Consider the following 17,363-nt stretch of genomic DNA (forward strand, 5'->3'; position numbering starts at 1 on the left):
GCACAATTCTCCCCAACTGCATAATATTCATAAATGCATATGTCTGTTATGTCATGGGGCTTATTTAGATTACCATTATTCACTGAGTAACATAGCTTCCTGCACCACAAACCTGCTCTGCAACCCTGGATCCCTGAACAAGAAATTTTAGAAGAGGCAGGCATCTTGTCCTGTCAAAAAAGTCCTAATAACTTGAAAGTCTTTCCTGTCTCTGTTCCTCAGCCTTCACTAAAATGCTTTCCCATATTTTCACTACATAGTCCAAAGTACAGCAACATTTCTAATGCACAGTATATCTTCCTCATAAACCTCCATCCTTTTTCTGGTACTTTCCCCATTTTTTAGTCTCACAAACACATATGCTGGAGTTATTCTATAGTGATTTGAACTGAAGCGTTCTCTCTAGAAAGTGGTTTCATAAGCCAGAGAAACAGAAGTTAGACTAGATCGCTTCAAGGTAAAATTGATAGTGGTTTTGGGTGAAAATTTGGCTACTCTGCAATACAATTTGTGAAGCTGCCAGGGAAATTGATCACGATTTGTATAACCATGACATGTTCTGTAACGATGACACCTGCCTTAGGGTGGAGTAGGGGGAGAATGAAATGTAACAGGCATGTGGATCCTGTCAAAGGATCCCACATGCTCAATTTTACAATTCAAAGCTGGACTCTTTTAATAATCTCTACTTCAATGACAATAGTCTCAAAGGATTTGCTTATGATCACTCCACACAGCTGGAGAATGGAGAGCTTCCAAGTATCAGACTTTTCTACAGTGATAAAGCTTTTATACTTTTGGCTAATGTTGGTGCTTTGAGGTCACATTTGTGCAGATTTCCAGAGAAGTGGCAGCTACACCTTACATTCTGCTGTCCTTTCTGGTCCTTCCAGGTTAGCATGGTTATTCTCACCCACTAGCCCAGTGCTTGCTGACTAAGTTTCTAAACATTTTTGCTGTGTAAAGCCACCCAAATATCAGTCTGCTTGATTTTACTCTCATCCTCCCCCTCTGCGTGGCTTCGTGGTGGTTATCAGGCTAAAGACTTGCTGCTGTTTGTGAGACTGTTTTGCCAGAGCTGTTATCAGGAGCACTCTGAAAATGTGTATGAAAGCAAATCAGCCTGAAAATAATACTGACTGGCCAGTGCAAAAGAGACAAGTGAAAGAAGAGAAAGTGAAAAAACTCCAGATTGTAACCTCCCTGTTTTAACACCCACATTAGGGTAGGTATTAGGTTGTATCACAATCCACTGAAACAGTATCAGTGCTGCACTGCTTGCATTACTGCAATGGGCTGGTGGCAGTTACCCAGCACACTGTGAGCATAATGCAAACCAGCTCTGCACTATGTTGAGGCACCATTTGCAAGGAAGGTACTGTACATCCTCTTACACAAAGCAGTGCAGAAACACACACTCAGCAAGACATTGAGGCTAAACACCTTTTCATGGGGAGAAAGCGTTGCTTTGAATGCATTTGTACTTGTTATCATCTCCTACAAGCATATTTCTTTACCTTGTAAATACCTCCACATTGTCATGATTCTGCTTACATTCTGTCGGTATAAGGCAAACAGAACACTTATTGTCTGGAAAAGCAGGCACATCACCTCCGTGCCGATAAATGCAGCAGTATGTGTGCTAAGATGGAGACATTTAAATATTCACCTGGAGCTTTATGATAACAATAGAGCTGATGTAGACATCACAGCCTGAAATTTCATTTCGTATAAGAGTAGCAGCTTACAAACTCTGCACAGTAAGGAAAACAAACAAAACAACAACAACAAAACCAACCATAATACCCTTTGTTTTAAAAATTTGCTGACAGCGCTTAATGTGTTTTTGTTAAATGAAATGCAAATATTCACTAATAAATTAACAAAATTCTCCCTTTGAGAGTAACACCAGCTGTTGCTAACATCTTCATTCAAATGGCTCCATTCTGGGTCTGACCCTGTGACAATTTCTGGTACAGGCCTCTAGCACGCGCTTCAGAAAAAGACAAATTCAGCTAAACAACTAGGTGAAGGTGTCTTACATAACGAACCACTTCTCAGCTACAGGGAACTGAACTTTTATCTTCCAGTAAAGTCCGTAACAACAGGAGCCCTCCACTTACTCCCAGCCGATTAAATTTATATGAAACCCTTCCAGATGTGGCAGTTGGCCTGGCCTTTCACTTGAGCTGACAGCTCTGAGTGCCCTTGAAAGCACAACAAGATGCTCTCCCGGTCTAACGCTAGGAACAGCCATCGGGTACTTTTGTCATTCAGCCTGCCTCCACACCGAGGCTTTCTGTTGCCTTGGACAAGTCTGTTACTCATCCAGGTTTAGATTTTCTTTCTGTAAGGACCATGAAGGAATACTGAAGAGACCGAGTCCCCAGGGATCTGGAAGAGTGACCTACTGTATCGGCAACTGGAACACAGAACATATTACCAGAAGAGTAAAAGCTGTCGGTTTCGGTTAGATGAAATAGAGAGAATTAATAAACAGGACTGTGACTTTTTGAGGCACCAGCTACCCTCAAGTGCCCAACACAATCCTTTCCATTATTTATACCCCCCCCAAAAAAACTAAATTACAGGTTTAAAGTATAAAGTATACACAAAGAATATATGTAGAACAGTTTTGAAAATAAACCACAAAAAGTACTGTTGAGAGACAAAACAGTGTGCGGAATCTGCTGTTAATAAAACATTATGAAGTGGTTAAATACTAGGTGATCTGATTATCCTAGAAAATGAGAAATAATAAAGCTTTTAAGAACCAAATAAAATGAGGTTGGAAAAAAGGAAGATATTGATACTTCTTCAGGGAAGTGGGAGTTCTGTTTGTTTTTTTTTTTTTTTTTTTTATATTGTATGCAAACGTTTCTGTGACTAAGAAGGTATCAACCCTCACATCATGTGGATGAATGTCTTATACGTATGTCTCTTGCAGTGCATTTTAGGAGTTGATGACTATGTGCTAATTCCTAAGCTCTAAGAGGACACAGGGAAGAGGTTCCTAAGAGAAGACAGACACACACGTACACAAACACACAGCTTTTTTCTTAAATGAAAGCTTAGATTCACCGACTCTCAAAGAATATCCTATCTATCACCCCCCAAACTTCTATCCTGATCTACGCAAAATAGCTGGGATTCTTGTGAACAAAATTTGAATGTGGGAAAAGGACTGATCTGAACTGTGCTCTTTCACTGTTTGTTTAGTAACAGAAAGTTAGGCTTCAGGAGAATCTAAATATAGATACTCCCTGCTGCACATAGTTCACAGTCTAAGAAAGATAGGCACAGCCTGGGAACAGGGCAGCTTGGAAGAGACAATAACGAAATCTCTTCAAACTCATTCTATGGTATTATTGACATCCTGCACAAAAGCACCACAGAAGAAAAGAAAATTCTTGAAATTTGGAGGGGGAAAAAAAAAAAAAAAAAAAAAAAAAAAAAAAAAAAAACACTAAGGGTATCATCCCAACCTCTTCTAAATGAGGACAGAGTTGTCACCCTGTCAGGTGGTCAGATGTTTCTCTTGGAATGTGTATATGGAAGGAAGAAAGAAGGACGGTGCATGCACTTTAATGAGTGACCTTCACAGAAAAAGATTTTTGTTTTTTACATTTTTTTTCCCTTGCTGATAGTTGAAAAGTAACTCTTTTAGGCCAAATGGCAGAGGCCAGCATTTAGGTCTGCCAGACTCCTGGTTTCAAATCTGTTTTTCTTCCTAACATGGGTGACTTTTCAGTTAACTTGTTTATATGAACAAACCTGTTGGCAGCAGCAAACTCAGCATGGAAATTCAATAACTGTTCTTTTCTGGCAGCATGAGTAGACCTTAGCTGAAATCCCAGAAGAGTAGATTCTGATTTCTCAGCAGTTTAATGGCAGTCTTGGAAGTAATTTTTTTGTTGAAAATTATTTGTGTAGATTTAATTAACATCAATAAACTGTAATGAATAATGGTTTTGCTGAAATGCAGTTTCTAGCTGAAAACTGTTCTGGCAGAAATTCTGCAGGCTTGCTCTCTTTTCTTCTAGATCGGTACAAGGTTGGGTCATACTGATGGAGTTGTGAAACCAATACCTGCATTGCTTCTGCATAAATTATATTTGTCCTCTGCTTAACTACACAGTCACCACCTATCTCTGATGGTATTCTTTAGGTATGTCTTGTTGGTTCTTGTTAAATGTTTGAGACACTTTGAAATTGGCTGAAAACATAAGGTAAAAGCAAAATTTAATCTCTTTCCTGCTACAATTATTTTTACCACAGAAGATGGAAATCTGAAGGTTATATTCAGTGGTAACTAACGAGCAAGGAGTATCACTGTAATGAAACCTAAGAGTTCAATCTAAAAGGCAAAGGCCAAAAGGCCAAGGCCCATCTTCATAAAAGACTCAGTTCTTTAAAGACACTCTGACAAAGAGTAACATTCTGTAATTCTACCTTTGGCTGATGTTTGTTGTGGATGTCTGGGAGAATGATACAGGTATTTTACTTGTAAGTATCAAAAATGCAGAGTTTGTTGGGAAGATGGTAAATATTTCTGGAATAATTTTAGACAAACCAAGAACAAAGTATGTCTGGTATTCCAGAGACCCTGGATAATAGGATTGCCTGAAGCTTTACTTAGATGTGTCTGCTGTAAAGAAACAAATGCTAGAGCAGAATTTCAGGATGAGACAATCAAGGTAATTGAAGGTCCCTGCATTTCAATGCATAAAAAGCAAGTCAAAGCAGGAAAGGAGCGCCATGGATTATATACAGTTCACTGAAGATCTCTGCTTCGTGTGTACAACACAGCCAAAACAAGCAAATATAATATTTGAATTCAAAATGAGAAGAAAATATAAAAATGCCAGTTTATTTAAAAGGCCCTTACTTGCTTCCAAAATACTGATGTACTACCCCCATAAGATAGATGTTTCCAACAGAGAAATTCAAAGAAAGTTAACAGTAGAGACAAAACAACCACTGAAGAAAAAAAAAGGAATCAGAAGAGTCTTACTTTCAGAAGAAACAAAAGATATAAAATACAAGATAAGGGTTCATAAAACATGAAATAAAGCATATGAAACTGAGAGAAACCAATGTTTCTGTCTCCCAACAGATGATAGTATAAGTAGCCAATCAAAACAAGTTACTGTACCACAACAGGATACTCTGAAATTCAATACAACTACATGTAATAGACAACAACTCCACAAGCTGCAAAAACACTGGGCTTTCATTCACTTGCTGATAAAAATTCACATGACCAGTATAAATATTGTTCTGAGGAAAAAATTAAACCATTCTCCTTCTATAAACATGCACCCTTAGCTTTTTGTGTGTGTGTGTGTGTTACACGAGGTTCACTGAAAAACCTTTCTGTTCTGTATTTCTTTATGAACACAGTACTAATGTGTTCTTGGGAAAAATGCCTTCTTGAGAAAAATGTTTCTGTAATTAGTTTCTCACTTCTTAGTTACCTGTTAAGAATGTGAACCCTACCTACAACTATGTCAAATCTTTATCCACACAAATTATGCAGGGTGCATTTTTCCTTTCAGTTTCTACCTTCCATTTGGAAGCCTAACTGCTTTTGGTTTGGGAATGATCTCAGCTCTTCTACATTTGCTCTTCTACTTTGGCCCAAATCTAAGCCTGGTTAAGACCTTAATTTAACACTAAGCATGGAAACCTTGTTTTGATGTAAAGATTACAACCAACTCTTTTGTTTTACCTCCGTCAGCCCTCACTTGTCCTAAGTACTTATCAGGGTTCCAAGTGCACTAAGAGGCTTTAGGAAGCCCAACAAGCCTCACCTGCCCCCTGCCTGTGGGCTGAGGAGCCCCATTTAAGCTGAGCCCTGGGCCTTCAGCCTGTACCAGGGCTATAAGAGCCTCCAGCTTAGCACTAGACCATATTCATTTGGATCTTTGCCTTCAGACTAACTTCCTAGCTTGGTCTCAGTGTTTTTTTTTTGTTTTGTTTTGTTTTTTTTTAAATCAGTATGGACCACCTTGGTAGTCAGTAGTTTATGCCTGTTGCTAGTTATGCTAGTTTATGCCTGTTGCTAGGATCTGTGGGCTGCCTTCCCACCTTGACTTTGGGACATACCTCATCGTTTGCCTGATGACCTGACCCTTGGCTGAACCTGGTTTAGCCAGCTCACTTTGCTGAGGTACTCTCAGGGAGGCTCGGCTGTATCAGCTGTACTACTATGCTTGGCTCCTGCCCTTTACAGAGCAGCCAGCCCTCACTGTTCCCTAATACTTTTTTTTCCTCTTCAAAATAAACCCAGTCTTTCTATACCTGCTTTTATAATCCCATCATGTGTCAAAACTGAGATACACCTTTTAACACTTTAAAAAATTAACCTTTTCTAATTCTAGGCCTGAACATTAAATATTAATTTATCTTGATTCAACAGGTTTCTATTTTATCCTCCTGTTTGCAGCCTGAATATTAATCATTTGAGTTTCACTTTATATATGTCCCTATTTCAAAATGGAGAGGATGAGTTGTTCTCCCTTCATTATTACTAGCCCTGGTGACTTTAAACCTCTCTGAAGCGGAGAATGGTCTCTACTTGTTCCATTAGTCTTTTTTTTTTTTTTTTTTTTTTTTTTTTCTCAACAGCAGTCAGGAAAAACAAAACAAACAAAAAATCAGCAGCTATTTGCTGTGTCCCTTCTCATATTGTGTTAAGTGTTAAGGATAATGCTGAGTTTACACAAATTAAGGTCTATCCCAAAGATAGTACAAGTCACTCGCTCTGATACTACACCTCTACTTTCAAAAGCAGCTTGCTTTTGCTATGGCAGATTCCCAAATTCTTTAAATCTTTCTCTTCATAACCATGATTTCAGGCCTATGATTAATACAGAAGAAAAGACCAATAAATGAAGCACATTAAATCCTAAGCCATCTTCTCTTTCCAATGCTAACCATTCAGAAGACAGGCTTGTTAAGTATGAATAAACCATAGCTTTTAATCCTTTTTCTTCAGAATCTTAAGGGCAACTGTGGGCTTTATGCTCAGCATTGCCAAGCAAATCACACAGTCACATATTTGTTCTCACTGAAACCTTCCTCCTTAACAACTAGGTCAGCGTTTTTAAGGAAATGGGCTTTATGCAGCAGCTATTCAATTTCCCACCACTACCTCTAACACCAATATAAGATGATGCAAGAAAGCCATACATGATTAGAAGGTCAGTCAGGTATAAAGCAGCCAGCAGGAAAACTATTTACTTCTGGATCACCTGGGACTTTAGTATCTGCAGGTAGGTAAGAAAGAAAGAACACAAGTAAGAAGGGAAAGAATGGCATTTAATATTGAACAACACCCCAACTCTATGTGGTTGCTCGTATCTACAACATCATTCGTTAGAACTACGCTAACAGTTCATTTAAACTTCATGAAAGATGATTCAACTGAGGTTAAGTACAAAATCTCTTCTGAATTCGGAGTCGGGCTGGGTGACTCTTGGCCGGTGAAAGGTTGGCTTTGTCTTTGGTATGGAGCACCATCTAGTGGTCCTCAAAGTGGCCAAGGAGACAGACTGAGCCTTTAGTTGTGGGTTCTTCTCAACAATGTCTCTCTCTCTCTCTTTTTTTTCTTTTTTTTTTTTTTTTTTTTCTTTTTTCCCCAGTGACAACTGCAGCACCATAAACTTAGTCCTCAGCTATTTTGGGTATAATCCAAAACACTACTTTCTGACATACATTTTATTGAAACATCAAGCATAACAGGACATGCCATCCCAAAACTGATTTTGCAGAAGCTCTATATAGTGTCTTAAAAAAAATAAACACCAAAAAGCACCTACTATGTCCCCCAAGAAAAATGGCATAAAATACTAGGTATTTTTTATACCCCCCCCCCCCCCCCCATTGATTTAATATCTTAAATGCCCCTTTTACAATTTTCTGTTAGTCATCTTTTCAGTTATAGCTGGACGTGTATGAACTGTGGCCGTACTGTTTCTCTATAACATCCCTTTTACCTTCTCATCTCTCCATATTTCCTTTTTAATGATTTGGATCACCAACTAGAGAGCAGAATGTGATGCTGACTGCCAACGAGTCAGACATTTCCAACACAAACCGAGCATAAGTCAAGGTGCTGACAAAGCAGAAGGATTTGAAATCCATTTCAGTCACAGTAAATTCACTGCATGGAGCAGTTCAGAAAGAAGCATAAGTTGCATAAAATAAGCATAAGTAGTATTAAGAAGTGTTCAGAAAGGAGCATAAGTAATATTAGGAAAGAGCAGTTTGCTCATGACTCTGGTATGTTAACGATTTATCAAAGAGTTTACGTTTTACATGTAATGCTATGTGATTACTGAATTCTTGTAACTAGCACAGGAAAGCTGTTAACCAGTTACTGCAGCCTGACAGGCACTGAAACACATTCTGCACTTTCCAACCATGACTGGGATGCAAATTGGTGAACCACATGGAGATGACAAAACACATTTTTGGTCAACTTAGGAGTTCTGGCTTCATTATTTTTTTCCCTGTGGATTTTTCTCCTAATGATTTAATTCAGTAGCAACATCCAAGCAGCAGGCCTTTATGTATAAACATACGCTGTTGCATACTCCATTGTCACTGGAGGACTGCTCCACAGCACAGTCACCCCCACCAGCATTTTCTGGTATTTTCTGTCGCCGGGGCTCTCCGCTCCTCCAGCGGGCCCTCGGTCAGAACAGCCGCGCCGCGGACACCCGGGCTCCCACCCGAGCAGCCCTAACGCCGCGGCCGCCATTTTGGGCGAGGCCACCAACGCCACAGAGGGGCGCGGGCCCGAGCCAAGATGGCCGCCGGCCAACGCGCCGCCCGGCCAGCGCCCGCCCCGCTGCACCGCGCCCCACCGCGCCGCGCCTCGCCTCGCCTCGTCCCGCCTCGCCCCGCCTCGGATGCGGCCGGGCGCGCCCCGGCAGTGGTTCTCCTCATGCCGGAAGCGGCGGGGTTCCGGGCCGGCCGGGCGGCGATGGCAGCGGGCCGGCAGCGGCGGCGCGGCTCGGCAGGCGCCTCCGCCTCCCGGTGCGGCGGCGCGGGCTGAGGGGAGCGGGCCGCCTGCCGCCGCCCTCCCGCTCCCTCCTTCTCCGCTGGAGGAAGGTGAGAGGCGGCCGGGAGGGCGAGGGCACGGGAGGAGCCCGGGGCGGGGGGCTCGGGGAGCTGCAGGTAGAAGCAGCGTCTCCAAAGGGAAATGAGCGGGCAAACCGAGCCCGCTCGGCTGGCTCGGGGTAACCTGGGGCCAGCGCTGCTCTCCCGGTACCGGGACGGAGGGAATCACCTCACGGTTCGCTGCTTAAGTTTACTGCAATTGAATATATATATGTATTTCGTTTTCTTTTCTTTTAGCATTAAGTGCTGCCAGCCTTCTCTGAAATGTCTAACTTGTGGGGAAAGAAACGGCCCACAGCTTAGCCGTGGGGTAAAGGTGGACTCTGGAACTTAAGAATCCACTGGGGAAAAACTTACCCAAACAGCTTCTTAGGTGTTTCTGTGTCGTCTAACTAAGAGTATTAACTCAGTGTATTACAAAGCTAACATACTGTTAAGTTATATAGGAGTATAAGCTAAACAAATATGCCTCAAAACTAACGGCTTTCTGTGGCGTTTCACTGCGCGTCTGACAGTGTCAGCCACCTGAACCATAGCAGCGTGAGGGCCGCAACTTCCCCAGTGCCACCCTGGTCAGATCCTGCCAGGTCGGGACTGAGGATGTCCTTCAGATGTGGAAAACCAGAACGTCTTTGGAGATTTGTGCCCAGAAAGATTCATTTGGCTTTGGAAAGGGGGATCTAAAAAGATGCGATAGCTTTGGTGTCAGCGGTGTTAAACTCTCACTTGGGAGAGGGGGGTGGGGGCAGACAGTTGATGGGTGTCTGGTTTGTTCTGCAATGAGTCAGTTACGAATACCCCTGTTACTAATACCCACATTCACCTCCTTTCCTCCAAGGCATAGTGCAACTGTTTACACAGGTAGAGCAGAAATAGAGTTAATTACAGGTAACATCCCATAGCACATATCCTCACGTGCACAAATGGGTTCAAGTACACAGCTTTAGAACGTATCTTCTCATGAAAACTTAAAACATCTTTTTTTAGGGTTCCTTGATGCGCACTCAGCTAAAGCTTAAACTGGATTTTGGTGCACTGCAAACGAGTAGTGATGCTCATGTTACTAGCTGGCTAGCAGTGTGTTTGTTTTAGACATGGAAGAGCTGTACAGAAGATCTCATATAGTCTCACTCTGCAGCTAGAATCACTGGCAGCAGATTGGATGAATAACAGCCAATTCACAGCTTCTGTTTTGTGAACTCAATACTTGACTTTAGCCTGGCAGAACTTAATAGCTAGCAGGCCCTAAACTAGCCAGAGCTATTGACGGAGCAGTGTATACAGCTACTGTGAGCCTGTTACTGATGTAGTACTACATGATTTTTCTCTGATGTAGAGCAAACTCCGGTATTTAGACATGTCTGCGTGCTGTTTGTTTTTTTACTGGTGTGTTGGGAAAGTTATAAAAAAAGTTACCCTGTGAAAACTAAGCATCACCTGTGTCCCCCTTCTCCAAACAGTACTGAATGTGTATTTCTCGTTTGGCTACAGGTGCAGAGCATGGAGAATGATGAACTTCCGCCAGAGGATGGGATGGATTGGTGTGGGGTTGTACCTGCTAGCAAGTGCTGCAGCTTTTTATTATGTCTTTGAAATCAATGAGACTTACAACAAACTAGCACTGGAGCACATTCAGCAACATCCCAAGGAACCACAGGAAGGAACCACATGGACGCACTCCTTAAAAGTACGACTGCTATCCTTGCCTTTTTGGCTGTGGACTATAATCTTTTTAATACCATATTTACAGATGTTCTTGTTCCTCTATTCCTGTACGAGAGCTGACCCCAAAACTGTTGGCTATTGCATCATTCCTATCTGCTTGGCTGTTATTTGCAATCGTCATCAAACATTTGTGAAGGCCTCTAATCAGATCAGTAGATTACAGCTGATTGACACTTAACTCAATTTCTAGTTTCCGTAGCTGTTTTGAAGCAATTGCATATGCCTGATCTAATCACGAGACTGAAGTTCTGAGTGAAGGCTGGAAAGAGCCTTTTCTTTCAAACTGTTAAGCAATGAACAGTGACTGTTTTCTATTTAAAAGAAAAAAAAAATTACAAAAGTTTTTTAAAGTATGGGTCTATCCAAGTGACTTGAGTGGGAGAGCCCTGTGTGACACTTGATGGAAATATTCCTCATTTTGCCTTAATGATGCAAAATTGCTACACTCCATCTGAAATGTTCTGTGGGGAAATAAGTTTCTGGTTCATAACTTTACTCCTGTGCAAAAAAATAATAATGACTTCTTTTGTTTTCTCTTGGAGTAAAATCAATGAAAAGATGCTTCTTTTGTGATAAATGTAAAAGGACAAGAAATCAAACTTGATTATAAAAGTTGCACTTAGCACAATTCTTTGCTTTTTCTTTTAAGTAATCCATATCTACATCAGTGCTGGTTTTTAAGGAATTTAAAAAAAATAAATTTAGGAAATACAGGAAGCAAAGAATAAAGTATGTGCAGATCCTTAAAGAGAAAAGGATACTTTTTGTCTGTGGTATACTTTTTTCTTTTTTTTTCCCAGTGACCAGAATACCACGCTGTAGCAGGTAGGCAGTGAGGAGTGGCACAGGCCTGCAGGCTGGTGCTTTACACTTTTTCCTTACAATGCCAAAAGTGGCTTGTGCTGGCATTGGGCTGCAGGATGCACAAAACGTTGTTTTTAAGCATTGCCTTCTCCTACCCATAGGAATCTCCTTTGATAAAATTCAGAGCAATTGGAGTTTACTGCCGTTCAAATTTCCACTCCAGACATGTAAAAACGTTCTGTGAGCGCTGATGTATTAAGAACACTTCAAATTTGTGAAAGTTAAATGATACTATGTCAGGGGGATGCTATAAGCCTGTTGTAAGACAGATAGTATGTTTCTTCCAGAAATTTGACTAAGATACATTCTTCTTCTTGCGATGAATTTCCTCAATCATGCTGAGTTTCCACTGACATTTCTTCCCCTGGTTTCAACCCCTGTTTTCCAGTGCTATTTTGGTATCTCATTTAATTTTAACTACTGGATCATGTATTTTGAATAATGTCAAATCTGTTCTTTCTTTTCTCCTTTTTTATTTCATGGTATAACAAAGTTTTTGAGCCATTGTGGAAGTAACCTGAATGTGAAAACAGTGCAAAATATGGACTTGGAAAGTAGCAGGCCCTAAATGTTACGAGCTAAACTTCTCAGTTACCATTTTGATTGTACGTGATTGTCAGTACCTAATCATCACAGATGCTGATCCACTTCCGACTACTGTAAGGGAATCCTGGAGCCTATCAGCTTTCTCCAGCTTTGGAAAGAACACTATTTTCAGTGTTGCTGTGTTCAGTCATGGTAGTTACAACACCTTAAACTTCCTGTTTGCATTTGGAGATGTTTCCAGGCTGTGGTTTCAAATGCCAGCATTGGTGCTAGGACCCGAAAACACAATGTAGCCTTTATGAGAAGGTTTTAAGTTCTAAGTGCAATATGAAAAGGAGGAAGCTGCCATCCTAATATGCTGGAGTAAGAATATAAACTCTGACTTCTGGTATCTTTTGGAGTCAGAGCTTTTAAGTTGTGTTGTTTCTTAACTCTAAAAATCATCATCTTATTTATCTATAAAATAAAAACTTTTCAATGTTTATAAACAGAAGTCTGTCAATGCAGATAAATGAATGGCATTTTCTTGCGTACGTTTGCTGTTCGAAAGCAGTGCTGGCAGTCAGCTGCTGTAGCTTATTGTTCTGTCCTTCCCTCCGTGTGTGTTTGATCACTTTTGTTGTCTTTTTATTCTCCGTGTCCCAATTACTTGGCTGTAGCCTGAATTTGGGGGGATAGATGGATAAAATTGAATCCCTTCACCATTTCTCAATGTGACAGGGAGATATCTGTCTGGACTTTTTATTTTAACTTACTGTAGCTTTTTAACTGAGAAGTTGCTATGGCATGTCTATTAAAAGAAGAACATCGTAAGAGGAAGCATTGAAAATAGAAAACGATAGGGAGAACTGTCTGAGCTATTGTTGTGCAACCATATGGCCTTTAGCAAATTCATCAGCACATCTGATGCGATGAGCCAAGGCGGGATGTGGAGCACGTGCTGGGCGCAGCAGTGGCTCACGGAACGGTGGCTCATGTTGGCAGATTTTCCATCAGAAGCCTGGTTTTAGATTACAGCTGTCTAAAAGCATGAGCTTGTACTTAGCTGTGGAAAGATGCATGAACTAGTTCAAACCGATGCCATGTGTGTAAGGATTTGAGCTTGAGGTGGGAAGCGGCAATGGAAAGAAACAAACTAGGCAGTGAGTGGGAATAGTGGATGACGGGACCAGAAGAGAAAAGCATTTTTGCCAGCATTTTTGGTACCAGTGGAACATAATAAACAGGTGAAGCATCACCGAGAGAGTAAACAAAGAAAAAATGACGATTAAATTACTTTTTACTTGTAAAACAGGTAGTGAAATTATTTTAAGGTTGATTACTATTAAGATTTTTAGATAGTGTCAAAACTAATTCTCAGTTGTGGATCATTGCTTGCAACACAAATTGATGTGATGTAAAAGCTTTTGGGCTAATTGAGCTCGGTTTTACAACCTTTTTAGAAGACGGCAGTACTTCTCAATTAGTTCTTGATTGCAAATGACAAACAATAACATCAATTTCTGCAGCAACAGAATTACTGAAAGATGTGAGACTAGCTCACACCAGAACTTGCTCATACCAGTATTTTCTCCAAGTGGACAGAGAAGATGAATTGCTACAACTGCCGCGTAGAGGTGGAAAAGCTATTTTTACTCATACTCTTTTAACTTGAAATGATTTAGCTCAGACTCGATCTCGAACAGCTTTCTAAAGCAGAAGCTGTGAAAACAGAGGCAGTGATGAAGTTCTGAGAAAAAGAATTAACCTTTAGCAGTCATTTGGAGCTTTTTTTTTTCCCTGCCAAGAAAGTGAGTAGCTGTAACAAGGTTTAACATCTATCTCTGTGTCACCCTGTGGCTCTTTTTTTTTTTTTTTTTTTTTTTTTGTGTCTGTGTCACAAGATCAGGCTTTGTCACACTGCTCAAGAGTAACTCCTGGAGTGTCAGTCTCATTAACTGCTCTGCCTTCACCTGCTGGTACCTTCCCATCTCAGGAGAATCTCTGCCACATTTTGTAAGTACTGCCGAGCCAGTTCTTTGCTTCTTGTGGGAGAGCAGGTCCAATGAAGAGTCGAAGTGAAGGCTGCAGCCCTTCGGTCTGGGCCAGAAGTAAGCTGCAACAGAATGTGATACTTATGAAGCATGTTTCTTCTGGCAGCAATGTACAGCTGCAAGGTTTTTGGTTTAGCTAAAAATACGAGGATTAAGTTACCCTTGGAACAAAACTCCAGCTCTTGCTGGATGCTTGCTATTAACTACCCTTTAATTTTCTCTTGCCTTGTCCATTGTTGTCTTAAAAGGATGCTCTCTGGTGGTTTAGTGGTTCAACTTGTTTATTATTGTAGTAGTTAAAAAATATATTTGATGTACCAGTCCTGGATAACCTCATTTCAACACGACTTAATGAATGAAAGCAGTCCAGTAACCATCAGTTAATTTGTAAGAGCCAACTCATCTCCGGCTCTCCTTTGCGCTAGCCCTGCAGTAGACGCCTGCTCTGGGAAGAAAGAACATGCTGCAGCCACAAAAAGGCGCTTCTGCTTGACTCTGTAAGGAGTCTGGTAAATTTTGGCTAGTCTACAGGCCCAAAACCATTGCTCGGCTCTTTACGCTGCTAGCACGGTTACCACACGTGAAGATGCATGATCATTGTGTGTATTTTAGAAAGAATCAGATTTCTGGAGTAGCGTGTGTGTAAGCTAACTTTTAAGGCAGAAGGAGTGGGAGCTACACTGGGGATGCACTGGGGAGTAACATGCAAGTCCTTGTAATGAAAGTAATGGGAGGGAATGTCTGCTAGGAATCGGGGAAGGTCTTGCATCTGGCATGGTTGTCAGGCATGATGGCACTACCCCAGTCGGTGCCTAATAAGTGTCACACTTAAAGGTTTTAAGCCTTTTGTTTCTAAACACACGGTACTTATTCTGTAGGCTGAACTGAGGCTAGATTCAAGCTTCATCTGTTTGAACCAGCAAATTCAGTTTTCCAGAGCCGTAACAGACTGTCATACATGGAAATCCTGGTCTATGTAAAGTAGATTTGCTTTTGATAAGTAAAAAAAAGCCACACTGAAGCTTTCTGTACCTAGTCACCTTGGAGTAGCTTTCAGAACAGTAAGTTCCCTGCTCCGGCTTTATGGCACTTACCAGAGGCAAGCCTCTAGCTTAGAATTACCAAAGTTCCAGCAAAGCTTCAGTACTGTCTTTGTTCTTCAAGAGTTTTGTGGCCACAATAAGGACTACAAATGATTTTTTTAAAGGCTTGACCCAGTGCTTACCAATCTTTCCTGGAGCTTAGGTGCAGCATTTTATTCTGTGTCCATGCTGACAGAGAAAAGCAGTTATCTTGTTACTGGCGCACCAGCTACATTTGCTCCCATGCTAGGAGAGTTAGGGTTTGTTGCTTTACACCAGTGGTTTTCAACCTGTGATTTGCCAATGGACTATTCATATAGAGCACAAATTTCAGTCTGACGTTGTGTTGCTTTACAGTAATTCACAGCTCTCACCATTGCTGGAGCAGCTAGGACTGCAGCCTGGGGAAGAATAAAGTGAAACACTGCTCTCAGTTCTGCAACAGGCTTCTGAAGCTGCAGCAGTTAGAGCACATACAAGATGTCATGAGCACTGATCACATGAAGGAGCCCTTCTGATATGTTTATCAGTCAGGCTTTTTGTACAAAATGTTGCCTTAGCCGTTCTGATAAAGCACTTCCTTCAATGCCAGTATGTTCACTGGACTTCTTTATCAACTTCTTGCACTGTTTCAGATAAATGCAGGCAAGTTTGTGCTTGTAAAAATTCATCCTTAATTTCAAGGAATCACAAAGGTTGGGAAAGACCTCCAAGATCATTTGGTCCAACTGTCCCCTAACCACCAGTGTCACCCCATAAGCCACGTTCTTCAGCACCATGTCCAACCTTTCCTTGAGCACCCCCAGGGACGGCGTCACCACCTCCCTGAGCAACCCATCCCAATGCCTGCCTGCTCTTTCTAAGAAAGGATGCTGTTGGCCTTGGCCACCGGGGCACACTGCTGGCTCATGTTCAGGGGAGCATCAGTCAGCAGTGCAAAATCTGCTCAGGTTCTGCAGCACTGAGATACTATGCCAGCAGAACAGCTGAAAATGAAAAAATGCTTTTCACGCTATTGTTCAGTCAGGGAGCTTGTGCCAGGGCTCCGGCTCCCCAGCCGGGTGTTGGGGCTGGGCGTCACGAGCGTTACGGCTGCTCACAGCAGGCATCACACAGAAATGGGGAGCTGCCTGAGGGACGCCCCGGCACGCCTCCCCACCAGGAAGCTGCTGCGCCCTTGCTGACGTTCCGCAGACCGCTGTCCTGTCAGAAGAACAACCTACCTTAGCAGGGCCGAGTTATGCTGATTTACGCAGCCAAGAGCTTTATGTATAACGTACCTGTGTTACTGGACTGTTTCTGCTATTTCTCCTCTCTACAGTAAGCCATGCCAGCCACTGTAACAGCCCACTATGTTTCCCTTGGTTCCCGTTCTGCTCAGAGATTAGCTTTTATAAAGCACCTCACAAGGCCTTTTTTTTTTTTTCTTTTATTGTCATTTGGAGGCGACGCCGCGCTCCGCAGGGGCAGCCCCCGCTGCTCGGTGTGCCCGTAACGTGGCGGGCCGGGCCGCTCGGCGCCCGGGGGCGGGGAGGAGCTGGGCAGGGCAGCACCGGGCCGCCTCACTCAGGGCCGCTGCACCCTCGTCCTCTTCGGCGGGGGGTCCTCGGGCACGCTGCTTCCCTCCACGCTGTTCTCCTCGTCTTCGTCCTCCTCCTCCTCCTCTTCCTCGTCCTCCTCGGCGCCGCCTGCCGGGAGCCGCACGCAGGCCGGGTGAGGGCCCCTGCCGGTGCCGGTGCCCGCCGCTCCCCCTCCCGCCCCCCCGCGCCTCACCGCCGCTTCCCGCCTCCGGCCGCTCGAGCGGCGCCAGCAGCTGCACGAGGCGCTCCTGCAGCTCGCCCAGCCCCAGGCGCAGCGCGCGCAGCCGCCCGCCCGGCCCCTCCTCCGCCGCCGGGCACCGCACGCGCACCGAGCGCGCCTCCCCGCCGCCGCTCCGCAGCTCGGCCACCAGCTCCATCGCGCCGCCGAGGCGCTGACGGGCGGC

General features: G+C 42.9%; 2 protein-coding genes across 2 annotated transcripts; one reads left to right on the plus strand and one right to left on the minus strand.

Annotated features, from left to right (window-relative positions):
* Positions 1–8,914: 8,914 nt before the first annotated feature.
* Positions 8,915–12,752, plus strand: TMEM251 (transmembrane protein 251). The gene is made up of 2 exons (XM_035326840.1): positions 8,915–9,120; positions 10,621–12,752. The coding sequence occupies exon 2, from the start codon at positions 10,637–10,639 to the stop codon at positions 11,030–11,032; it is 396 nt and encodes a 131-aa protein (XP_035182731.1). The 5' UTR covers positions 8,915–9,120; positions 10,621–10,636; the 3' UTR covers positions 11,033–12,752.
* Positions 12,753–16,792: 4,040 nt separating this feature from the next.
* Positions 16,793–17,357, minus strand: LOC118167461 (homeobox protein ARX-like). The gene is made up of 3 exons (XM_035326841.1): positions 17,153–17,357; positions 16,933–17,067; positions 16,793–16,855 (listed from the first exon to the last, which is right to left on the minus strand). The coding sequence occupies exons 1-2, from the start codon at positions 17,334–17,336 to the stop codon at positions 16,946–16,948; spliced, it is 306 nt and encodes a 101-aa protein (XP_035182732.1). The 5' UTR covers positions 17,337–17,357; the 3' UTR covers positions 16,793–16,855; positions 16,933–16,945.
* Positions 17,358–17,363: the final 6 nt, after the last annotated feature.

The sequence above is a fragment of the Oxyura jamaicensis genome, chromosome 5 (assembly GCF_011077185.1).
Source record: "Oxyura jamaicensis isolate SHBP4307 breed ruddy duck chromosome 5, BPBGC_Ojam_1.0, whole genome shotgun sequence".
Taxonomy (NCBI): domain Eukaryota; kingdom Metazoa; phylum Chordata; class Aves; order Anseriformes; family Anatidae; genus Oxyura; species Oxyura jamaicensis.